The 26646-nt window shown below is 36.5% G+C and overlaps 1 protein-coding gene across 6 annotated transcripts in view; it reads left to right on the top strand.

The window, feature by feature from the left end:
* DNM3 (dynamin 3) overlaps nt 1-26646 on the top strand; it is a 576662-nt gene that overhangs the window by 514194 nt on the left and 35822 nt on the right. For all 6 annotated transcript variants that reach the window (XM_082382854.1, XM_082382856.1, XM_082382851.1 and 3 more), the window contains one exon: nt 23561-23725. In XM_082382854.1, the coding sequence (XP_082238980.1) occupies nt 23561-23725 (165 nt within the window). The remainder of the gene's footprint in view (nt 1-23560; nt 23726-26646) is intronic.

The raw sequence follows: 26646 nt of genomic DNA, 5'->3' as shown, positions 1-26646 counted from the left end.
AAAATGCAATTATTGAAATTAAAACTTTCTGAGTGAATTAAACAGCTGAAGAAAGACTAAGTAAAATGGACTGTATACAGTGGTGTGCTGATAAATGTTTAATAAGTGGCTCTCCAGGGGGTGGAAGAAAACCCTTTTATGTAGTATTTGCCAATTCCTATGGTACACCTACTCCCCCCATGGCCCATTTTAAGCTACCAATGTGATGACAGTGAACACAGACTTGGGAAAAGATATGCCCAATTTGTTATTGTAAGCTTGTACAAGCCAGTTCCTACACACGACTGGATGTATAACTGAATAAGTTACCTGGAATACAGCATAGAGAGGTAGAGAGATAGGAAATGTGTATGAGACGTAAAGGATAGCATGAGAAAGTCTGACATAAGTTAATCATTAATATGCGTCATGAATTCTAAGATCTTGGAACACTACAGATAACATGCAGAAACACATTGTAATGAAATTGCAGAACACCAAAGACAATCTCAAAAGCATCCAGAGAAAAAAGAGAGATTAACTTCCAAGGAACAAGAATTAAGACTTCTTCTTAAGAGCAACAATGGAAAAAACAAATAATGGAATAATCTTCAAAGTACAGAGAGAAACACTGTTAACTAGAACTAGTTAACCTAATTATGTTATATAAATTTATTATTATTTAATATTAAAGTGAAGGTATAATAAAGGCATTTCAAACAACAAAAGTAGAGAGTTTATCACCAATAGATGCACACAAAAGGAACTTCTTAAAGAAGTACTTTAGGAAGAACTAAAATGATCTGAAAGGAATATGGACAAAGAAATAGGTAAACATTTAGGTAAGTCTAAGCTGACATAAAAACAATAATAATAATTAAAGGCCATGTGAACAGTGAGTTTTATTTTCCCACAAATACTAAGCAGCTTTTTATGCATTTAATTTAATTATATTACCACTTAGAAGTTTTAATCATCTTTCGTTCACTTTGACTTATTAAAAAATCAGGAAAAAATGTTAAACATTGTGGTAAAAAATTTACTTGTTTTAGTCCCAGTTGCACTTTGCTAAACATACTATTTAGGTAGGTTTTTAATATGTAATGAAAGATCCATCAATATCTGTAGGAAGAGAACACTCTCTTTTGTGTGTTTCTTGTACTCTCACAATATTCTGTAGACGGTCCCCAACTTATGATGATTCACTTATGATTTCTCGACTTCAGGATGGTGGGAAAGCGATACACATTCAGTAGAAACCGTATTTTGAGTTTTGATCTTTTCCTGGGTTAGCGATATGCTTTATGATCCTCTCTCATGATGCTGGCAGCAGCCACAGCTCCGCATCAGCCCCAGGATCATGAGGGTAAACAACCAACACACTTACAACCATTCTGCACCCACACAGCCTTTCTGTTTTTCACTTTCAATACAGTATTCAATAAATTACATGAGATATTCAACACTTTATTATAAAATAGGCTTTGTGTTAGATGATTTTGCCCAACCGCAGGCTAATGTAAGTGTTCCGAGCAAATCAAAACTACAATGAGGTATCACACCGGTCAGAATGGCCATCATCAAAAAATCTACAAACAATAAATGCTGGAGAGGGTCTGGAGAAAAGGGAACCCTCTTGCACTGTTGATGGGAATGGAAATTGATACAGCCACTATGGAGAACAGTATGGAGGTTCCTTAAAAAACTAAAAATAGTACTACCATATGATCCAGCAATCCCACTACTGGGCATATACCCTAAGAAAACCATAATTCAAAGAGAGTCATGTACCACAATGTTCATTGCAGCTCTATTTACAATAGCCAGGACATGGAAGCAACCTAAGTGTCCATCAACAGATAAATGGATAAAGAAGATGTGGCACATATATACAATGGAATATTAACCATAGAAAGAAATGAAATTGAGTTATTTGTAGTGAGGTGGATGGACCTAGAGACTGTCATACAGAGTGAAGTAAGTCAGAAAGAGAAAAACAAATACCATATGCTAACACATTATATATGGAATCTAAAAAAAAAAAAAAAATGGTTCTGATGAACCTAGGGGCAGGACAGGAATAAAGACACAGACGTAGAGAATGGACTTGAGGACATGGGGAGGGGGAAGGGTAAGCTGGGACAAAGTGAGAGAGTAGCATTGACATATATACACTACCAAATGTAAAATAGATAGCTAGTGGGAAGCAGCCACATAGCACAGGGAGATGAGCTCAGTGCTTTGCGAACACCTAGAGGGGTCAGATAGGGAGGGTGGGAGGGAGACGCAAGAAGGAGAGGATATGGGGATATACGTATGCATATAACTGATTCACTTTGTTATACAGCAGAAATTAACACAACACCATAAGGCAATTATACTCCAATAAAGATGTTAAAATATATATATATGTGTGTATTTATATCTTGTTGATCTATAGCAATCAGTTTTGTGAGTCCTATGTCATTATCTAGCAAGGATTTCCAATTTAGAGTGAACTGGGAAAAGCATATTTTACTGAAGTTTATGGCTGTGAAAAAGTTTATCCCCAGAACACTGGAAGTTCAGAGCCTTTGTTTCTTCCTACCCGTGTGCTGGTGACTTTTTACCACTAGGAGAGTTATGTACTCACTCCAACTCACCAAAAAAGGGTTATTTTATACTAGTCTCCAATAAAAGGACCAGGACTCCTTGGAGAAATTCTAGGACTGGAGCATAGAAAGTACAAAACGAGCCTGGAATACGTATGGTGCCAGAAAGTAAGTACTCAAAAAATGACGGGGGACATCTTAAGGATACAGGAGGCAACTTGAAGGAGGCTTCCAATGACTAAATTTGGGACAATTACAGCAAAAGAATAATGGTAGTAATGGATTATATCCTGTACAATCCATATTTATATAAATAAATATTTGACTAAATAATTAAATGAAGGGGAAGGGAAAGTTGTTCCTTACAATATAATTCCAATTAATACATTTAGAAGAGAAAGTAGAAATAGAAAATCACCATTTGCAAAACACCACAGTAATATTTGTTTCTCTCAAGAATCATCAATGGATGCTGAAGTTAGTTGGTGAAAATGTGATGAGAGACAGGATATTTACATACCCTCAACATATCACCCATAAGATACTTACTAATTCCAAAAAGGCAAAACTGGAAACTTTACAGTGGAGAAACCCGGTAGACACCATCTTAACCAAGTGCTCAGAGTTAACCTCACTAGTTAACGGGATAGATCGACAACATGTGTCTCCTGATGTAATTCACTGAGGCCGACATCTCATTTATGTGGTTTGCTTGACAAAAATGTACAACCTGGAATAATAATGAAGAAACCTCAGATAAACTCAAACTGAGAGACACTTTGCAAAATAACTGGTCAATACTCTTCAAAATTTCCTGACTGATTTTCAAGATGAAAATTTATTTAAAAATCAAAGATAAGGTTACTTTTTTAATTTTATTTTTTAATTTTTATTGGAGTATGGTTGCTTTACAATATTATGTTAGTTTATACTGTACAGCAAAGTGAATCAGCTATATGTACATATATCCCCTCTTTTTTAGATTTCCTTCCCATTTAGGTCACCACAGAGCACTGAGTAGAGTTCCCTGTGCTATACAGTAGGTTCTCATCAGTTATCTATTTTATACATAGTATCAATAGTGTATATATGTCAATCCCAATCTCGCAATTCATCCCCCCCCTTCCCCCTTGGTATCCATACGTTTGCTCTCTACGTCTGTGTTTCTATTTCTGCTTTGTAAATAAGATAGTCTATACCAGTTTTTTCAGATTCCACATATATGTGTTAATATACGATCTTTGTTTTTCACTTTCTGACTTACTTCACTCTGTATGACAGTCTCTAGGTCCATCCATGTCACTACAAATAACCCAGTTTCGTTCTTTTTTATGGCTGAGTAATATTCCATTGTATATATGTACCACATCTTCTTTATCCATTCCTCTGTTGATGGACATTTAGGTTGCTTCCATGTCCTGGTTATTGTAAATAGTGCTGCAGTGAACATTATGGTACAGGTATCTTTTTGGATTATGGTTTTCTCAGGGTATATGCTCAGTAGTGGGATTACTGGGTCACATGGTAATTCTATTTTTAGTTTTTTAAGGAATCTCCATACTGTTCTCCATAGTGGCTGCATCAATTTACATTCCCACCAACAGTGCAAGAGGGTTCCCTTTTCTCCACACCCTCTCCGGCATTTATTGTTTGTAGATTGTTGTGATGATGGCCATTCAGACTGCTGTGAGGTGATACCTTATTGCAGTTTTGATTTGCATTTCTCTAATAATTAGTGATGTTGAGCATCTTTTCATGTGTTTGTTGGCCATCTGTATGTCTTCTTTGGAGAAAAGTCTATTTAGGTCTTCTGCCCATTTTTTGATTGGGTTGTTTGTTTTTTTGATACTGAGCTTCATGAGCTGTTTGTATATTTTGGAGATTAATCCTTTGTCAGTTGCTTCGTTTGCAAATATTTTCTCCCATTCTGAGGGTTGTCTTTTTGTCTTGTTTATGGTTTCCTTTGCTGTGCAAAAGCTTTTAAGTTTCATTAGGTCCCATTTGTTTATTTTTGTTTTTATTCTCATTACTCTAGGAGGTGGGTCAAAAAAGATCTTGCTGAGGTTTATGTCAGAGTGTTCTGCCTGTGTTTTCCTCTAAGAGTTTTATAGTATCTGGCCTTACTTTTAGGTCTTTAATCCATTTTGAGTTTATTTTTGTGTATTGTGTTAGGGAGTGTTCTAATTTCATTCTTTTACATGTAGCTGTCCAGTTTTCCGAGCACCACTTATTGAAGAGGCTGTCTTTCTCCATTGTATATTCTTGCCTCCTTTATCAAAGATAAGGTGACCTATGTGTGTGGATTTATCTCTGGGCTTTCTATCCTGTTCCATTGATCTATATTTCTGTTTTGTGCCAGTACCATACTGTCTTGATTACTGTAGCTTTGTAGTATAGTCTGAAGTCAGGGAGCCTGATTCCTCCAGCTCCATTTCCATTTTTCAAGATTGCTTTTGCTATTTGAGGTCTTTTGTGTTTCCATACAAAATGTGAAATTTTTTGTTCTAGTTCTGTGAAAAATGCCATTGGTAATTTGATAGGGATTGCATTGAATCTGTAGATTGCTTTGGGTAGTATAGTCATTGTCACAATATTGATTATTCCAATCCAAGAACATGGTATATCTCTCCATCTGTCTGTGTCGTCTTTGAAATAAAAAAAAAAAATCAAAGATAAGGTTATGATAGTTTCCTAGGCCTCTCCAACCTCCCTCATTCTCAGAAGGCCCATCTATTAGGTGTCTCCCCTCCCAGCTCTATCCAGAGAAATCAATGCATGGCTTCAGTAGAACGGGGCCAAGTGCAAGGCTAAGAAGGAAGGAAGCAGTTTGAGTATGAAGCACAAGGTCACTACTGTGTTGAGTCAGCATGGTCGAGGCTATTAAAATGCCATCTTTTTCTCCCTCCCACTCCTCTCTCTCTTCCTCTACCTCAATACTCCACATCCCAGACTGCTTTTAATCCTATTGGGAGGATATACAGCGAGAAAGAAAGGAAAAATAATGAACGGCTGTATTCCTTGGCACATGAATAACACTTTCCCTTTTGGGGCTTCAAGAATAAAAAATGAGAGGCTTTTAATCTTGCTAACTTGTGCAAGTGTGTGTGTGTCCATGTGTGTATGTGTGTGTATAAAAATGTAAACTACCACTGTGGGAAGAATAATGCTGATTTTGAAAATCTACTAAGGCAAAAGAAAGCATTATTCCAGAATAAGGTGTGTTAGAGGCCAGTGGGAAAAAGAACAGCAGATGATTTTGTTTAGGGCTGGGTGAATTAGGAAATACCCTTTTCAGAGCTAACTCTAAAGAGATGAGATGTTGTTGCCAAGATGTGTTTATCAAATGTCTAAACCGTCTCACAGGATGTGAAATTTGGTTCAGCTGTGTAAAATAGCTCTGTATTTTTATTTTAGCCAAAACTCGGCCAGACTCACAGTCAGTTCCCTCCCCAACAGAGTAAAACAGCAACAAGGACAACAACAAAACACACTGAAACAGCAGAGTAAATGTTGGCAGGAAGCCTGTTGTGATCCAGCCTTGCTTTTTAGAAGGAGTCTCTCAGTTTGATGCATTGCTTCTCATAACTCCTGATGGCTTTTCTTATGATAAAATAAATTGAAGTGAAAAGAGAATATTGCCATTGGTAATTCCTTCTACTTTAAAAAAAAAAAAAGCAGGAAAAATTTCCATGCTCCTGTCGACTTTCTCGTGGCTCTAACAGGCTATGGAAATGGTGCAAAGCAAAGCCACAGTTAGAATAGTCGGGTGTGAATACAGACCACATGCCTCGCTACTTGTGCTTCTTTCTGGAGCAGTCTGTTTTGAGTGAGCCGGCCTCCCTCTGGTTAATCATTTGGCCTGGTGAGATTCCACCAGGTTGCATCTCTGGTGACTCAGACAGAGCCTGGGGCATCACTGAATTTACATTAAAAATCAGATTGGCGTCTGGACACCCCCCCCACCCCCCACCCCCCCACACACACACACTTAATAAGCATCAAGTTGTGCACTTCCCTCTATACTGATGGCGCTGCTGGCTGTTTGTGTTGTTTTTGGCTTTGAGGTCTTATAGACCAGCCAGCTATTGTGTAAGCATGGTCTGTCTGAGCTGCTTCGGGGCTAGCTGCCTTCTTAGAAGTCCTCTTGCTGTTCATTATTTTGCCAGCAAGCTGTTACTATTGTGAATTTAAAATTCCTCAGTCTATAAGATGGTTAAGTGTAGAAAACAGAAGTGCTTTAAATCTTCAAGATTTTTTGGGATCTTCATTTCTATAATTTGGGATAGGGGTTTTAAGCCAGTGTAGAACTTGTAAATTTGCTGAATGTAATACAGAATTTGGGGATGGGGGTTAATACTAAACTATTCTGCTCATGTTGTTTTAAAAACTTCTGGTGTGTGTGCCTTTTTATTTTTGTTCATCATACAGTCTATTCAGAAAAATTAAAAAAAAAAAAAAACATTAAGTAGCTCTTGGCAGAAGGTCAAAAACCAGCATTGCAGGGAAGGTATTTAAAAGTCTTTTAAGTGTGGCTATTTGTATAAGCAATAACCGAACATTTCTTATGACTAGGGAGGACTATTTTCACAGTCTTTCATGGAAATATTTCTAGACGATTTCTGTGGCTCTTTTCCTTGAGCTCATTTATTTGCTTTTGCTGTAGAACAGAGCATTTTAATGAGCAGTTTTATGAGCCTAACCTGCGTTCTGCAAGCTCCACATGACTGGATTCCTGTTACACATAACCTTTGCCCTATTTTCCATTAAAACACAAGACTTTCCTATAATCAACTTTGTACTAAGACCTTAAAGGAAAGAATGCAACAAATACTTTGGTCTACTATTCAGCCCACTAAATATGTTTTTTAATTATTTGTTGTTTCCTTGTTGTTTTAAAAATTATACATATTAATATTTTAATCACAAATTCCTTTCTTTTCTAAGATGCTTATATCCTCATTGGTTTCATACCTTTACCTAATCCAATATTGCCATATCCCTCTGAGTAAAAACCTATTTAGCTGTCTTTATAATCCATTGAGGCAGGTATAAAGGCAAGATGAACCCCAAATCATTTTGGAAATAGGAACTTTCAAGAAAAATAAACCACACAGTTTTTTTAATCTTATGTATAATTGCCGGTGCCAGAACTTTCCTTCTTATGGCAAAGCTAGATAACCATCTGATGCACCTTGACTCCTTCTCTTTGTCTTTTAATTGAAAGGTCAGACAACTATTTTCCATTTTATACATAGTATCCTAGATACTTTGGTATAGACTGACTTTTTTTCTCTAACCTGAAAAATCCAAATTTGTTTAATTTTTCTTCCAAGTCCACTTTCAGCGTTTTAATCCGTTTTATTGATGTCTGCTAAACATTCAAGTTCTCCCTTTCATTTGAGCAGGCTGCAGAACCCCTGGAAGGGTCTAACCATACTAAGAACAATGGAGCCGTTGTTGTTTGGCACACTCAGCTCCCCTCTTGGTCATGCATTCCAGCCACGTTTTGCCTTTTAAAACTATACTAAGAATTTAAGGTAGTCTGCGGTTCCTTATAACACCTAGCTCTTTTTCTCCCCTGCTTACTTCAGTCAATCTGTCCTCATCTTACAGTCTTATTTACTTTTTCTTTTTAGAACAAGGAGGGCACTCTTTAAAACAGAGTGAAGTAAGTTTAGGGTAAACGAAAGGAAATCTACTTCACATAGCGGGTTATAAACTTATGGAACTCGTTAGTTCCCAAAGGTGGTGCTGGCAGGAAAGGTAAATGAATTTAAAAACCTCTTAGCCAAATTTATGAATGAGAGCCACAAATGGCTACTTAGAAAACCAGGGCTCTGCCTGATTTTTACAGTTGAAGTCAGAGAGTTGCTCCAAGCCTGCCCACAGGAGGTCACTTGAGATCTGTTGAGTCGGCTGACCTTGGGTCTGGCCCATGATGGGATTTCCCAAGCATCCCGTGTCCTCTCAGTACTTGTCTCTCCTTGGTCTCACTGAGGCTCAGAAGGACCCTACAGGCCTGTTCTGGGATCGGCAACTTTCTTTTTGAAATAACTTTTTTTTGGTAACTTTTCCTTTACCGTCCACCCTCTGTCTACCACAGTGCCAATTATGACTGTCAGGGAATGGTGACGTCTGTCCAGTGGAAACTAGCTGAGATCACATTTGGATCTTAAAACATAGATACTTTCTTTTATGTAAAGTCAGACCTTTCTTTTTCCTGGGAATTTTCAGGCATCAGACCATAAATAGCATTTTTACTTCATCCTGTACTCTATCCTCCGTAGAACCTTCAATCCCCTCACCCCTTCTGCTTTTCCCAGATCTATATCTGCAGGGGTTCTCAACCTAGGACAATTAAAAAAATCGCAGGTGCTCCAGGCCTCATCCCAGACCGAGTAAGTCACAATCTCTGTGGGTGGGGCCCAGTCAAGGATATTCTTCAAAATCATCCCAGGCTATTCTCAGCAGCCAGATTGAAAGCCTGGACTGACGGGTTACTTTAGGTTTTCTCCTCCACCTGCACACCCTGCTCATCATCTCAGTGCCATCTGAGGCATCATTCGGCCACACCCCCCACCTCCCCACCCCACCCCACCCCAACCCCCCTGCCACCCTCCCATGTTAAATGTTCGTTAGTGATTTTGGTGAAGCTCACTGCACCAGTCAACAACGCTGGACCTTTATGCTGTCTGCTTTCTTTGTCCTTCCAACTGTGAACTCCTAGGAAAAGAAAACTTGCTGCAAAAATATGGTCCTTTGCAAATTTATGATACCCAACACGTATAGGACCTTCACCTCCTTTTACTCATCTCTTTGTTGACTGATGTGGTACCTGCTCCAAATATGATCTTTCTTCACATCAGTCCCTCACATGCCTCTAGGCAGGCATGTCTCCTCTGTTTTTGGGAGAACGTTGAGACCAACCAGATGAAGCTGCCCAATACCCTTATTTCATCCTTCCCCCCATTCTATTCTTACCCTTCCCTTCAATCTACGAGAAGAAAAATTCCATTTCCATTTATTAAACACTATAGAGTACTAACCATGTGCAATGAATTATAATACAGTGGAAAAGACCTACTAGAAAGCAATTAATAATAATTCATAGGAAAAAATGTAAATTATTAAGAAGAAGAAACATTTAAATAAGCAATAAATGTGTAGGAGGGAGAGATAAATTCTGATGGTCGAGGGAAGGTTATCATATAGATAACCATCTCACAGTCTTCTACGCTGGATATAAACTTAAAAAAATTTTTTTCAAAGACAACTGGGGAAATGTAATGTGAACACTGAATATTTGTAATGTTGAGAAATTATTAGTATTTTTAGGTGTGATAACAGTATTGTGGTTATGATTGTTAAGGGTCCTTTTCTTTTAGGAATACACACTGACATATTTACAGATAAAATTATATGATGTTGGAGTTTGCCTCAAAATAGTTGAGGAAGATAGAACAAGGATGTCCATGTGGTGAATTACTGAAGCTGAGTAATGAGCACCTCCAGGTTAATTTATATTATTCTCTCTACTCTCTCTACTTTTACACATATTTAAAATTTCCCAAATAAATAGATTTTTTTAAGAATCACTGATGTTAAGAAATTCTTGTTAAATATTTTTGAGGTGACAATGGTACTTTGGTTATGTTTTTTTGAAAAGGAGTCCTTAATCTTTTAGAAATACCAATTGAAATATTAATGCATGAAATGGTAAAAAAACAAATGGAGTCATTGAGATCATTGCAGTTTTTTTAATTATAGTAAAGCAAAAACACAAAATTTTTACTTTGTCATTGAAAAAAATTTCTCCTCAGGAATATATCCACAAACCGCAAGTTGAAAAACAATGCTTTAGAAAGTTATGTAAATCCTGCTCTGTATTTTACCTGTTTTTACCTAAAGATTATGCCAGTTTCCAAGTACAACTGTGAGTTGTACATTCTGTAGATGAGTGCGTACAGAAGAATAAAAACCACCAAACACCGGGTGTGAGCAGTTACAGTCCTTAGCGATGTAGCGTTTATCACAAGAGTAGTAGCTTTAAAAACCATTTGGTTATATTCCAGTTAACATCAGCCTTCAGTAGATATGCATTGAGATGTACGAAAACAGTCCTGGATGAAAACAAAATTCCACAGGCTTTCCCCATTATCAGTTTAATTAGTAAATTCAATCTTAGCTCTCTGACAAATTTTTCAGTGAAACACTGATGATTAACAAATTTCTCTGATTTGGGGAAGAAGGAGAGTCTTGGCTCTGAGATTAGGATATTCATGAGCAACAAAATGGTCATTAAACTAAAATCAGATACCAACTGACTATCTGGAAAATCCACAGATTAGAAAATTCTCATTCATGGATGAATGAGAATTGAGTGTGATACCAATACCTTCATGATTTCAAGTGGATATCTGTAAAGCATATTATTCTCTATTCTTGTCACCTTAAAGCGGTAAATGCTCATTAAACTCCATCCCCATACTGACGGTATCTCAATAAAAGTTAAAATTAAGTGCACAACTGATTACCTTAATGAGATCATTTTATGCTCTCTCAAAGTCTCACTTGACACTATAACCAAAAGGAAATAAAACTTTTGTACACTTAACCAGGAAACATAGGATTTATCAGGGAGCCATTCTGAGAATATCAGTCTAATGTGAATATTTTTAGCAGCATGAGTCAGCAATATTGTTTAACAGTGGAACTGGAACTTAGAACAGGATTGTTACTGTGTAACCATTTATAAAGTTTTCTAAATGAGCAGAATTTCTTTAGAACTTAAAAAGAAACCTTTATTTAGAAAAATATAATACCATGTACCTACACTTGTGTCTACACTGTCCAATGAGGTAGCCACTATGGTTACTGAGCACTTGAACTGTGCCTAGTCCAAATTGAGATGTGCTGTAAGTGTAAAATACACACTGGATTTCAAAGACATGGTGGAAAAAAAACAGAAAAAGAACTAAAGAAGGAAGGAAAGAAAGAAGTAAGGAAGGACGGAAGGGAGGGAGGGAGGGAAGAAGGGAGGGAGGAAACTATCTAATGATGTTTATATTAATTATACATTGTATCAGTTTTCTGAGGCTGCCATAACAAACTACCACATACTAGGTGGCCTAAACAACAGAAATTTATTTTCTCACAATTCTGGAAGGTAGAAATCTGAGCTCAATGTGTCAGCAGAATTGGTTTCGTCTGAGGCCTTTCTTACTGGCTTATAGGTGGCCATCTTCCCTCTGTTATCATCTGGTCTTCCTTCTGTGTGTGCCTATGTCCAAATTTTCTCTCCTTAGAAAGACACCAGTCATATTGGATGAAGCATACCCTAATGGTCTCATTTTAACTTAATTACCTCTTTAAAGACTCTATCTCCAAATGCAGTCCCATTCTGAGATACTGGGAGTTAGGACTTCAACAAAGGAATTTTGAGGAGATCCAACTTAGCCCATAAACATATGTCAAAATGATAATATTTTGGATGTATTTTGTTAAATAAAACATTGTTCAAATGCACTTCACTTATTTTGCTTTACTTTTTTTAATGTGGCCACAGAAATGTGGCTTGCATTATATTTCTATTGGTCTGCACTGTATTTTATATCTTTGGAGTGTTAAAACACTGTATCCATCACCTGTTGGAGGAGTAAGAAAAAGTTCTAATTATGAATAAATTTCTCACTTTCTATTTAATTCCACTTTTAATACTCAGTTTTTTGTTTTGTTTTTTTTAATTTTATTTATTTATTTATTTATTTATTTATTTATTTATTTATTTATTTATTTATTTATTTATGGCTGTGTTGGGTCTTCGTTTCTGTGCGAGGGCTTTCTCCAGTTACGGCAAGTGGGGGCCACTCTTCATCACGGTGCGCGGGCCCCTCATTATCGCGGCCTCTCTTGTTGCGGAGCACAGACTCCAGACGCGCAGGCTCAGTAATTGTGGCTCACGGGCCTAGTTGCTCCGCGCATGTGGGATCTTCCCAGACCAGGGCTCGAACCCACGTCCCCTGCATTGGCAGGCAGATTCTCAACCACTGTGCCACCAGGGAGGCCCAATACTCAGTTTTACTGAGGTATTGCTAATGAGCAAAAGCAGTGAGATGGTATATAAAGATCATGAAATGCACACAAGGAAAATTAGGTCAGAGTTCCATTTGGATCTTCCTCTCTTTATGATCTCAGGTACATCTTTTTCCCTCTCTGTGCTTTAATTTCTTCTTCCTTAGTGAATAATAATGGCTAAAATTTATTGAGGGTTTATTATGTGCCAGGCACTCTTCTGAATTCTACCCTAGTAATTTATTTAATCCACACAACAACCCTTTGAAAGGTAATAATGATAATAGGTACCATTATTGCTCTATTTGACAGAAAACTGAAGGACCCAGAGATTAATTAACCTGCCCAAGGACACAGAATTAGTAAGTGGTAGAACCAAGTGGTCTAACTTGATCACCTCCTTTATTCCTTCCCATGCTTCTCTCTCATAAGATTGTTTTGGGAATCAACTGAGATGGTGTCTGTGAATGCATTTAAAAATTATTGACAGTTATTTTTTTGGTCTGTTTTCCTAGAAATGATGCAGATAAAGCTATTGTGTTTCTCTTTTGATCAGCAAATGTGTATATCTTCCTTGACTGCCTGGTCATTTCAGAGCTAAAAGAAGTGACTGTGTCTGTGTTTTTAATACATTATTGAACCACAACTCTTTAATTCAGAAATCATTATATCTATTTTACTTTGAAAGTGTTTATATGGATTGAGTAGACGTAAACAATTGGCAGAGGGAATATCATAGTACTCACTAATAGTAACATTTCTGGGAATTTTGAAGCCATGGTTAGGAAAAAGGGAAATTCGGGGGAAACTGTGAATACATGCATTAGTACATTTTCTTAGCAATATTTACATCTCTAATCTAAAGTTACCTTGTTATTCTGTAAAGGAACAACTTGATCTGGTCATAAAAAACATTATTTGGAACTGTAGATTGATTGATCAACATCTGTTAGTGGTTGTAGTCTGATATCTGCTCCTAAACTACTTTTAAAACAGTCTAGGGGAAGAAAGATTTTAAGAAACCACATCAATTTTTCTCTTATACTTCAAGTCATGTTTACAAATTTTATTAACACAACCCTCAGTACAATCTCATGTATACAAACTTTAAAATACTATAGAATTTTTCTAATAGTAATTGCACCTTTTCATAAATTTACCTTAGAAGAGTTTTAATTTTTATTATAAATGAAACCGTAAGTTGCTGATCTTTAAGTCATCTTGTTTCTCTTAACTTTCACCACTCTGTGAAAAGTAGACAGAATTTGATAGCTGAAGCAAGTATCAGTATTAAGGTGAAGCAAAGTAAGTTTTGTTTTAAATATATGTTCCATCCTCCATATTGGTAAGCAGGCAACACACACACACACACACACACACACACACACACACACACACACACACACACACACACACACAGAGTTTCAGAAGAGGGATGGAGAGAAGTAACAAAAGACAAACTCCAGACTCAATGGTTATAACTTCTGGTATATAGCTCTTTGTCCAATCAATCTTACTTTCAATATCAGTAGTTTCAGCATCTACAGTATATTTTATTTTTATCATCTTCATGAATTTCTATTTTCTGCAAACTGAAATTTTGCCTAAATTGAGACAAACTTCCTTACATTTTAGAGTATTTGTTAATTGGGAACGACTATCTACAGAGACAGGAGTTCTGTTTTTGGCAACTTTGGAAGTAACTTTCCAATTCCAATGTATGTGCTGTCTATTTTATGACCCAGACAGATGGGGTCCAGTGCTGTCACCAGAAATGTTCTACCTTTGAACGTTGGAAACAAGAAATTTGCAATATCTCAACATGGCGAATTTCTTCTGATTTTACTTTCATCTCTCATATTAACAGAAACTAATCTAAATTGTCTAAAACAGCTTTTAGATGTTTTATCTGGATCATCTGGTAAGGCTGTTGGGCCCTTAAGGTGTATTCACTAATTCATTTGTAGGGATGGATGAAAAAGTTATCTTGAGGCCTTTGGGAATTCTGCAGTAGAATTCTGTGGTTGACAGCTTTATCAACTACAGTGTTCAGTGGATCTTGGAGAAATTTAAAACCCTTGACTGTAGCTGCTTCTTTAAAGGCTTCGTTTTTTTCCCTACACTCTTGAAAGAAGTAACGATTCTACCTAAAGCGTTTTACCATTGTGTGTTTTTAATCCACTGCATTCTTTTTCGTTTGTTTTTTACATGTTTTTGCATGTAAAGCAAGTGATACTGTATTTATATTGAACTTTTAAGATTATTTACCTCATAATATAAGGAAGAACTAAATTAATGCTTTCATAATACTTGAATTTTATTGCCCCTGCTTTCTCTAGGGCTTTATTAACTTTACTGTGATGCATCAGTACTCATCCATGTAAACATTTCTGAAGAACGAAACAATAGATAGATTTTGTTTTATAATATTTATGATTTTTCTTTCACATCTTTGTCCATCTTTCAGTCTTTATAACAAGACCCAATGTTTCATTGCATAGACCTTATAATCCCTTAATACCCTGATTCTAAAATGAATGAGCTTTAAGAATATCTGTTAAACAAATGGTATGATGGATGTAATAACTTGAAATTTCCCTGCAGTTATGCATTTTAGATAAGAAAAGTAGAATTCCAAAAGCATAGATTACTCTTTTGTGATGGTCATTTTTGTTCCTAGTCTTCAGGTATTATCTTCTTACAAATGAAACCACTAAGATTTTTCTTGTGATCATAATATTTGGTTACTTGAGTATGAAACATTTGTGATGATAGTGATGTTATAGAATTAGCAGCACCAAAAGAATCACTCTGAATCACAGAAGGGCTTTCATTGTGACCAACATCATGAAGAATTGTTTTACGTCTATAAGGCATTTCTCACAGGACTATATTTGGTCATCCTAGTAGCATTTGGAAGTACATCTTTCATTTCAAGGTATTTGTAGATCACTTTTGTTGGTGGGGTGAGTATCAACCCCACCCTAATCAAGAATGGATAAGAGGTAATATTATATAGCAGTTAAGAGAATACATTCTGCAATTGGAATATCTGTATGGAATCCCCACTCTACCACTTATTAACTAAGTGACTTTAAGCAAGTGAGTTTGCTTCTCAGTCTCCTCATCTGTAAAATGCAAATAACAACAATAGCAACAATAATAATAATATCTACTTCATAAGGTTGCTGTAGGATTAAATGGGTCAGTGAATGTAAATCAGTTTGAAAACTATCTGACATTTTACTGTCATTTAGTGAGATTTTTTTTTCATCATAACTTTCAATGTAGAAATGTTTCCATATGGTAGAAGTCAGTCTACCAATTTGGTTGAAGAAAAAAAGAAAAATATAGCCCATTAACTAGTATATGTAGTAATGTAACACGAATGCATCAATGTAGTAATGGTATCCTCTAAGGATTGTCTGAACATCATTTTAGCCCTATAACTTTCACCTTTTTCTTGTGGATTTGCCATCAACCATTATGATCCCTGCCTTCAGGAAACTTTCATTTTGGCTAGGGAAATGGACATTTACATACCTAACAAAGATACAAGACAAAGGATAAAAAATCTAAACTGGATGTTCAGAGGGTGTTGTGCTTTACCTGCAGCATTCAAAGATGTGTTACATTCGCGCTAAACCGTGAAGGACGAACAGGTGGAGGTGTAAGAAAAAAGTTTTAGGCTGAGAGAACATCATGAATATCTAAGTGTTTTATTCATTTGGACTCTTTAGGGCATAAGTAACAGAAATTAAATTCAAGTGTACTCAACTTTTTAAAAATAACAAAACCGTTTACTGACTGGTGTAACTACATAATCCAGAGGTAGATAGAGCTGTCCCAGCTGGATCCAGACATTCCAATAATGTCTTTAAATATCTGCCCCTCTCCATGTCTCAGCTATGCAGTTCTCTCTGTTGACTTCATTCACTGGCAGGTTTGACCCCTCTTCTCTCTGAGGCAGGCTAGCCCTCAGGCTTACATCTTAAAAAGTTTTCATCCTAACTGAAAAGGAACGTCTCCTTCCTAACAGTTCTGACAAATGTGCTGTGATTGGCTTTGCTTGGTCACGTTGCCATCTGTCATCGCAGAGGCCAGGCCAGATGGGTATCTGGGGGGACCTGGCCCTATCAATGAGGTCCCATCTAACCACCAGAACTGAAAGTGGAGGAGAGGAGGCTTCCCAAATTTATATTTGGTCTACCAAAAGAGGAGGGATGGCAAGACCTGTGATAGAATAGAGAGGATGAAGATGGATTATTTTTTGACTCATCTCTCTCTCCCTTAATCTAATTGCATTAGATTTCTCAATTATTAGAGAATGTTGTGAAGTAAAGTTAAATCATTAGAGTGGGACCATTGTAACTCCCCATCCCAGCCTCCCTGATCTTCTGCTTCTCTGAATTCTTACAGCACCTATAAACTCCACTAAGCAATGTAACACTGAATCACATACTATTTTATAATCTTTAGTGAGACTGTGTATTAGCATTCTCCAGAGAACAGATAAGTTCATAAATATGAACTTATTATGTTGAAATAATAATGAAATACGTGCCTCAAAGTACCAGACTGTAGCCTAGACTATCCTCAAAGGCTTCCTGGAACATGTTTCTCCCATTTTTTTTTTTTTTTTTACAAGTTTCATTGCCTGCCTTTCTGGCCTCTGCAAATTAGAAGTGAATGACTGGGAGTGGGGAAAGGTTCTTAGTGAAACATTCTCCATATTGTGGGGCTAGAAAATTCAAAGCAGCATTACCATGGAAACAGTATTTTCAGAATGACAACCTGCTTCACTAAGAAAAGTTAAATGATATTTTTTACCCTTTTTTTAAAGGGAGTGGAGAATTGTATAACAATAATAAGATGCTTTAAAAGGGGCAAGCATTGGCTATCTGGAAAAATCACTTGTGTAGATCTGTAGATTAACTCCCAAAGTTCTCCACTGCTGAGAAGAGATGCAGCAAACTCCCCTTTAGCTCAATAGTATGTTTATGTGCATATTATTGCCAGGATACTTCAGATTTCTATTATTCTACTTTTAAAGAGTTGCAGTCACCAGCCTTATTTAGATAGTTTCAATGATCCTCAAAGAAGCCTGTGACATAATTAAGTAAGAGCTTTAAGGAAAGGAAGGAGACAGAAACAGAACATATGAAAAATAGATATCCTGATCAAGCCCAGAGCTTCTATAGTGGATGCTTTGAGGTATCGTGGGAATTATTTCTGATTTGGCTCTATCATTCTTTCACCTGTTAAAGTTTCAAGTCTTTAGGAGAAAGCTTTTAAATTAAAATTTTGTAAAGCAGCCTGTTTCTTGAATACTGTGAAATTAATATTAATTTTTATAAACAAGTTTACATTTATAGTGCTAAGTTGCTATTTTTGATTGTTTAAATTGCATTAGATTTCTCAAAAGCTATTTAGAAAAAATTTACAATAGGAAGGCTGTCCATTGTTATTTTTCAGAAGAAAGCTGGTTTTCACAATATTATTCACATTTTGTAAACAGCATCAATGAACCTGCACATAAAAGGTTAAATGTTTGCAGACCATTCTTTTTTGCCTCAAAGATCAGAGACAAATTACTATTTTTATTTTACATTCCCTTGATGAGGATAATGATAAACAGCTGTCACTTCAGTGCTTAGACTGCAAAGAATCCTATTGCAATCCTATAGTTTAAACAAAGAAAATAATACATAGTCATACTCAGTATTCATACAGAAAAGAGAATGAAAGAGAATTTGCTTAAGACTGGAGTTAGAGAAAAGGGAGTATTTGCTCTCTGCAGTTACTCAGTTAAAAGAAAAGTTCCACATATGTACATTGTCCCCATTCATCTTAGACATACTGGAAGGGGAAGTTACTCCTTCTTTCTTTCTAAAATGAGAAAAGAAATTAAATTTGCATTTTGAATTCTATGAGTCCCCATCATGCCCATGGTATTATCAGAGTAGTTAAGATTTGCATGTGACTACATGCCTACTAGTATTTCCAAAAACTAAAGAGAATTTCTAATTGTTTTACTGGTTATTCTGGAACGTTTCTTTTTTTTTAATGTTGAGAATTAAACCGTTCAGTGTTCTCCATTCACTCCAATGCTTTGTTTATTATTTGCATCTGATTTCAAAAAGTGAATGTCAATGTCTTTTGCATATTTTTATATGCAGAAATTAAAGCAAGGCTAAATGTTAAGAATAGTGTGAAGTGGGAAAATTCAGTGTTTCTATATGAAAATAAGAATGGTGGTATAATTTTCCTGGTGTTTCATGTTCCTAGAGGTTCTTTTAATAAATGCTGTTTATTCTGGTTTTCTCTTCTGGCTCAATCATTTTTTTTTTTTTTAACAAATATCAGTATTTAAAATGACATCTTTTTCCTAGAAACTCTTTCTACATTTATTATTTTATCTGTGAAACTAACTTGATATATTATAGATTTTCCCCTGTTTCATAATACTTCTTGATTTTTTTATACCTAAGGAAAAACAGAAATTGGATTCACATTATATTCATCTTACACTTATTGAACACGTTTCAGCTCTCAGAGCCTCAGCATGCTCTTAGGTTGACAATAACAATGGTACCCACCTCCTAAGGTTGTGGTGTGGATCTTCTATGTAAAGTGCTTATCACAGTATCTAGAACACAGTAAGTGCTCAATAAATGTTCCTAGGAGAGGTAGTATGTTGATGTTGAAATGCCATCACCCCCTTTTGTTAAATACAACAGCAAAATCCCAGTATGTTTCAGATCAGAGAGACAAACTGAATTGTACTTTATCCATTATGGAGGTTTATATTGCTTTATGTAAAAGATGTTTTCATCACAAAGCTGTAGGTCATGTGGTCTCACTTATATACATAATTTCATCATCATTTTATCATCCTCACTATGATCAAGTAGTAGTGGATCCTAACTCATCAACTTGAGGTTTCTCTCATCTCCAATTTTTGTAACAAGTAGGCACTCTTGGAGATCCTGAAATGCACTGAGGCAGCTTTCTTGATTTAGGTAAACCCTTTTGTAGTGTCAGCTCCTCCTCCTTCTCCTCTTTCTCTGGTGCATCAAGCTCTGTTCTAGGTGCTGAGAAGGGAGAGATAAACAAGACCTCAGAGTCTAATAGGGGAGAAGTATAAAACTAGGCTGGATAAAATAATAAACAGTAGTACAAGAAAACAGATGAAGTACAGTATGGGGAGCGGTGGAGGGTCTGAGGGCCATCGGGAGTTTGTCTAGAAGAGGTGATGGTGGAGCTGGGTTTTGAAAGATGAAAGATCTTCACAGATGGGAGGAGGGGATTCCAGGCAAAGGGACTAGCTTGCAGAAAACATGGTGGTATAAAAAAATACAGTTTGCCATTTTTATATGGTTGGAATTGAAAATGTCTTGTGCTCAAATTTTTCAACTTAAATTTCCATAATGTGTGTTGAGAGTCAAGCGGCTCTCTAACTCATTCCATGAATATTCAGAAAGGAAAGAAAGAAACTAACGTTATTGAGCACCCACAAGGCCCTTGGCTAGGTTGCTTCATATGCATTATCTCATTTAACTTCCACAAGTTTTCCAGAGAAGTGTATTCCCATTTTAAAGATGGGGAAGCTGAGTCTCAGTTACATTAAATAAGTGAGGTGTGGCCACACAACTACTACATGATAAAGCCTGAATTTGAACCTAAAGTTTTTACTTTCAAATACAATACCCTTAAAACAACATCGCAGTTACAACTGATTCTTAGAATTTGGGCTCAGCATGGAACACAATCTGCAGTGGTTTTTATGCCCTGGAAAGATGTTTGGGAAAACAATTGGTTTTTCACTGCCATGGCTGACTTTCCCTCTATCACTTTACCACTCTATGGCCTTAGCTTTTTACCTATTTATCCCAGATCCTATTGTGCTTATATTACAAATTAATAATAAAAGTAAGAAACTACTTGATTTAATTCTTTCAGTGACCAAAGACCATTTAAAAAGAAATGGTATAGGGAAACAACTTTCATTTTTGAAACTTCCAATCCTCTCTCTTGCTGTAGTAGCAGTAAGATGCCACAGAAATGCCCTCCACAGTATGGTACTGGCACAAAAACAGAAATATAGATCAGTGGAGCAGTATAGAAAGTCCAGAGATAAACCCACACACATATGGTCACCTTAGTTTTGATAAAGGAGGCAAGAATATACTATGGAGAAAAGGCAGCCTCTTCAGTAAGTGGTGCTGGGAAAGCTGGACAGCTACATGTAAAAGAATGAAATTAGAACACTCCCTAACACCACACACAAAAATAAACTCAAAATGGATTAAAGACCTAAATGTAAGCCCAGACACTATAAAACTCTTAGAGGAAAACATAGGCGGAACACTCTGATATAAATCACAGCAAGATCCTTTTTGACCCACCTCCTAGAGAAATGGAAATAAAAACAAAAATAAACAAATGGGACCTAATGAAACTTAAAAGCTTTTGCACAGTGAAGGAAACCATAAACAAGACAAAAAGACAACCCTCAGAATGGGAGAAAATATTTGCAAATGAAGCAACTGACAAAGGATTAATCTCCAAAATTTACAAGCAGCTCATGCAGCTCAATATCAAAAAAAAAAACCCAATCCAAAAATGGGCAGAAGAACTAAATAGACATTTCTCCAAAGAAGATATACAGATTGCCAACAAACACATGAAAGAATGCTCAACATCACTAATCATTAGAGAAATGCAAATCAAAACTACAATGAGGTATCACCTCACACCAGTCAGAATGGCCATCATCAAAAAATCTACAAACAATAAATGCTGGAGAGGGTGTGGAGAAAAGGGAACCCTCTTGCACTGTTGGTGGGAATGTAAATTGATACAGCCACTATAGAGAACAGTATGGAGGTTCCTTAAAAAACTAAAAATAGAACTACCATACAACCCAGCAGTCCCACTACTGGGCATATACCCTGAGAAAACCATAATTCAGAAAGAGTCATGTACCACAATGTTCATTGCAGCTCTATTTACAATAGCCAGGACATGGAAGCAACCTAAGTGTCCACTGACAGATGAATGGATAAAGAAGATGTGGCACATATATACAATGGAATATTACTCAGCCATATAAAGAAACGAAATTGAGTTATTTGTAGTGAGGTGGATGGACCTAGAGTCTGTCATACAGAGTGAAGTAAGTCAGAAAGAGAAAAACAAATACCAAATGCTAACACATATATATGGAATCTAAAAAAAAAAAAGGGGGGTGTTCTGAAGAACCTAGGGGCAGCACAGGAATAAAGATGCACACATAGAGAATGGACTTGAGGATATGGAGAGGGGGAAGGGTAAGCTGGGATGAAGTGAGAGAGTGGCATGGACTTATATATACTACCAAATGTAAAATAGATAAGCTAGTGGGAAGCAGCCGCACAGGGAGATCAGCTCGGTGCTTTGTGTCCACCTAGAGGGGTGGGATAAGGAGGGTGGGAGGGAGACGCAAGAGGGAGGAGATACAGGGATATATGTATAAGTATAGCTGATTCACTTTGTTATAAAGCAGAAACTAACACACCATTGTAAAGCAATTATACTCTAATAAAGATGTTAAAAAAAAAAAAAGAAATGTCCTCCAGTTGTCACCCTGAAGTATGGGGCCAGACTCTCAGGATTGGAAAGTGACCATTGTGTTTTAGAGTGAGCACATATTATTTTAATATTTTTAAGGTGTTAGAAGAGCAACAGAAGCCTTTATAAATGTTTAGAATTTCTACCTTTGTTATTGTTGATTTTTGTGGCCTACAAATATGCCTTTCACCCATGCATATTGATCGAAAGTTAACGGTTATTTATAGATCTCTTTAAGCGATTCAGCACAGTGCTTTGCCGAGAACTGATTGGATGATTAAAAACCCAGCAGATCAAAGTATGTACATTTCCAAAGAAAAGTACTTCATGTCCACATTGGAAGCAATAAATTATTTCCCCCTTTTATTTTTTGCATTCATAATTAAATCTTTCCAAAACTAGAAAGTAGCCAGACCACTAACAATATTTGTATCATGTTCTGGGGCTTAGATGGTTCAACCTGACTTGAAATGGAGACCATTTGTTCTAAGTTGATTTCAATGCCAAGCCAATAGGTCAGTCCTTAATGATGAAGATGCCATTCCAGCCCAGCCTCTGGTGGATAAGCCAAAGTTAATTAACTCAAGTCACATAGTATAGAAAACAGATGCTTCTCTCGTGTTGCAGAAATAAATGCTTTGTGTATGGATGTGTTCTGTTTTATTCAAAGAATAACAAGTTAGAAGTTAAAATTGTAAGTTTTTCACAGTTGAGCCAGCCTTTAGTAGTGATGACAGAAGCATGAATTTATATAACAAATTCCAGCAAGAGCATGGAAAAATGAATTATCCCCTATATCTCTTACCTTGGCTCCAGGCCAGGCCTAGGAGATTTAGTTTTAAATCTGGACTGATCCAAGTGCTGATCCATTCCAATGCAGACCTAGGAGTTCCAGAACAACACCAAGGTTATTTCTAATCTATAGGATCCCTGGAGACGCCTCCCAGAAGTGTACATCTGCATCATATGTTTGGATTCAGTTCTTTGGCCAGCTTGCAAATGGCTTAAGATTAGATTGTTCTCTAGAGGTATGTTGTTAGGTGCACTGTTTATCTGGTCATCCATCTAAACATTCATTCAGAATTACAATCCTTGCTTTTCCTCAATTGTGGCAGGCTAAAGGTAGAATAATTGCATGGTTCTGATCTCTTTTCAGAATTAATGGCTGTTTGATAAGATAAAGATGTTACCATCTAGTAGTACAACTACAAATTCAGTAAACAGAAGTCTTTCATCTGATAATGTCTGGTATTTTTCTCTTCTGAATAAATGTGAAATAATCCATGTTTGGCTTTCCTTTCTGTTAGACTGAAAATGATGAGAATGGCCAAGCAGAAAACTTTTCCATGGACCCACAGTTGGAGAGGCAAGTGGAGACCATTCGCAACCTCGTAGACTCCTACATGTCTATTATCAACAAATGTATCCGAGACCTAATTCCAAAAACGATAATGCATCTTATGATCAATAATGTAAGTGATTATAAACTGTCTCATTTTAACCTCTAACCCATCCTAGTGTGGAAATTGCTCACATTCTCTTCAGCTTCTTTGTGATATTTTCTGGATGGTCGAAATACCTATCACCTAGGCTTATCAATTTCCATTACAAGTGGTAAGTGAATGACGAGTGTAAGAGAAGTTAAGAAAGAAAACATAAAACTTCTAGCTACAGTACAGTGGTATTCCCTATTGGCTGTCTCCTCTAGAAGGGTGCGAATTTGCTTACAATAAAGCAGAGCAAAAATACTCTAGTCAGGGTATAAATTAGTTGCAAAGCCAGCAATAAAACCAGATACCCTGGCTCCTAGACTTTGAGATTAAAGGCAAAAGATATTTATTCTCTTCTACATATACACACATACTGAATATGGTAATATGATTATTTTCACCTTCTAAAAACTATGGAATGCTATTTTAACCTGGGAAAGGGCTTTTTGCCCTGTCTGCTTGGCTACAAAGTCAGTTACCTTTTCTAAGGTAAAGATGATAGAGCCACGGATCTCAAAGTGCCTGCTAGACTAGCCATCAGTTGATCTATATTGCATAGAGTCTCTCCCTTTTCATGGTTATTTTTATAGCAGTCAGAAAATGATACTTAAATTACATGGTCTGGTTTGGTCCTTTTGGTAGCTACTTTGTTAAAGCATAAATAACATCACAATTTGTTTGAGAACTTATCTTTTAGATAAGATAGGCTATAATGAGGTGTTTTATAGCAGGCTTTTCTGACTCTTGAAAAGTGAGACACCAACGATTTTATTCCTAGTTATCTTCTAAGGACACCTTCTTATTTAAATCAATGATATATTATGAGCATTTGCTTGTAACAAATAAAAATTAGATGGTAAAGTACTGAAAAGAGCCCCACACTAGAATTTAGGAGAAACCTGGATTCTATGCTTGGCTCTGCTACAGACTCTGTTAACCTAAGACAAATCCTTAACTTCTTTCTACCTATTTCCTCCATATGTGAAATATGAATCATAGAAAAAGTACCTGGCTTAGGGATTTGTTCCCCAAGACAGTATATATGGAAGTACAATGAAAAGTATAATTGTAAGAAACTAATATGGCTGCCTACTTAAGAATTGTAAATAGCCATTATCCATATATAAAGATTCCTTTCAAAATTCTAAGTATGACAGTCCATTTGTTGTTCATGATCTATGAGTTTCTTGACTTTAAGAAGCCCCAAACAGTCACGGGAGCAATCTTGTTTTTAACTCACTGTATTTTTGTACACATTTCATTTATTCAAACAAGGTTAGTAGGATGCCTTGAAGCATCAGCAGCAGGTAAGGAATGTATTGCAAATATATTGGAAACTATAAATTATATACTTAAGCTTGGTCAATGGCCTACTGTGTGACCTGAAGCAAATCATTTGGCCCCTCTGAGTTGAACTCAGTCACTTCTAAAACTACAGTAAGAACCCTGAACTACCCCACAGGGTTGTCAGAGAACATCATAAGTGTGACTATATGCCATTTTGAAAAATATAAAGTACTAAGCAAATAGTCTATTTTTTAAATTACCCTCTTAACTTCACTTAAATGAGTTCAGGTTGTTCTGCCATGGAATCCAGGCACTTGCTTATTTAAACATTTTCCTGATTAAGTATCATTTATCTTTTCACTGTTTTACTGAGAGTCATTAGTGCTGCCATCAGTTCAAACGCTGCTCTGCTCTGCACTGTATTAAATCATCAGCACAGGAAATAGCACTTCCTGTCTATAGCTGTGAGGAGTGGCTTGACATAAATTAGTTAAAAGGAAAAAAAAACCTGTTGCAGATCTAACCTACTTTCACCTTCTCAAGAAACACACACACACACACACACACGCACGTGCGCGCGCGCGCGCGAGGGTAATTGCCCTCACTCCTCACTGGTGTGCTCACTTGCTTCATGAAATGGCGAAAGCCCCACCTACAGGGTATTACCCATGGAAGTAAAGTTCTGCTAATTGTCTCCAGGGAGACCTCACATAAGAGTCATGAGAAAGAAGACTTCAATTAAGATCTGATCTCCAAGGTCAAACCTTGAAGTAGAGATTAATAGGAATAAGGAGAAAGCAAAAACATTATGTAATGCTGGATTCTTATGAAGTTATGGTTATCTTTGTTTGAATTTAACTTTTCATATCTACCAGAAAATAGTTTTACACATCTAGGATGACTGCTTTTCTTTGGGTATTATTTTATCCACTTTTTTACTATATATATAAGAGTATATAGTTTTATATATATAATATATATTTTAATTTTATATATGTAATTATGTATATGTAAAAATACAAATCCCTTTTTAAAAATGTACTCATATTCTCATGGCATGTTATTGTACAGAACGTCTGAGCCCTTTTTGTTCATTCCAGAAGAATTTGTTCATTCCCGTTGAGTACAAGGAACAGAAACACAGTGAACACCCAGCACTGTGTCATGCATATGTGTTGACTTTTTTTTTAATTTAAAGTGAAGAGATCTTCAAGTGAGAGAATTAATCATAGAATCACAACAAGAAAACAAATACTTTGACTCCTTATTCTGAATTCCATCCACTTAACCCTGCTGTTTCTATAAATGGTTGTGGGTGAGAAAGCTAGCTGTTCCTCTAGAACCAATAAATGCCTAAAACCGGGTCCTCTATTTGTTGACTATCACTACTGAAAGTGGTGCTGTGGCCTTTCCTCTCTGAAATGGGAGTGACTACTCTGCCTTCTGAAAAAGAATATGTTTCAGCCAACTTTCATAAAGTTCAGAATTTGGTGGGCAGTTTCCTTTGAAAGTTTACATTAAGCGTTCTGCCACTCAAGTCTCCATATGGAATTGTTTAAGAAATTTAAAGCCAGCAATAAATGCCTCCCCTCAGACATACTGTAAGCCTTTGTCTA

This window comes from Balaenoptera borealis (assembly GCF_965194805.1).
Source record: "Balaenoptera borealis genome assembly, chromosome: 1".
Classification (NCBI taxonomy): domain Eukaryota; kingdom Metazoa; phylum Chordata; class Mammalia; order Artiodactyla; family Balaenopteridae; genus Balaenoptera; species Balaenoptera borealis.
This window is presented reverse-complemented; position numbering and strand designations above follow the sequence as displayed.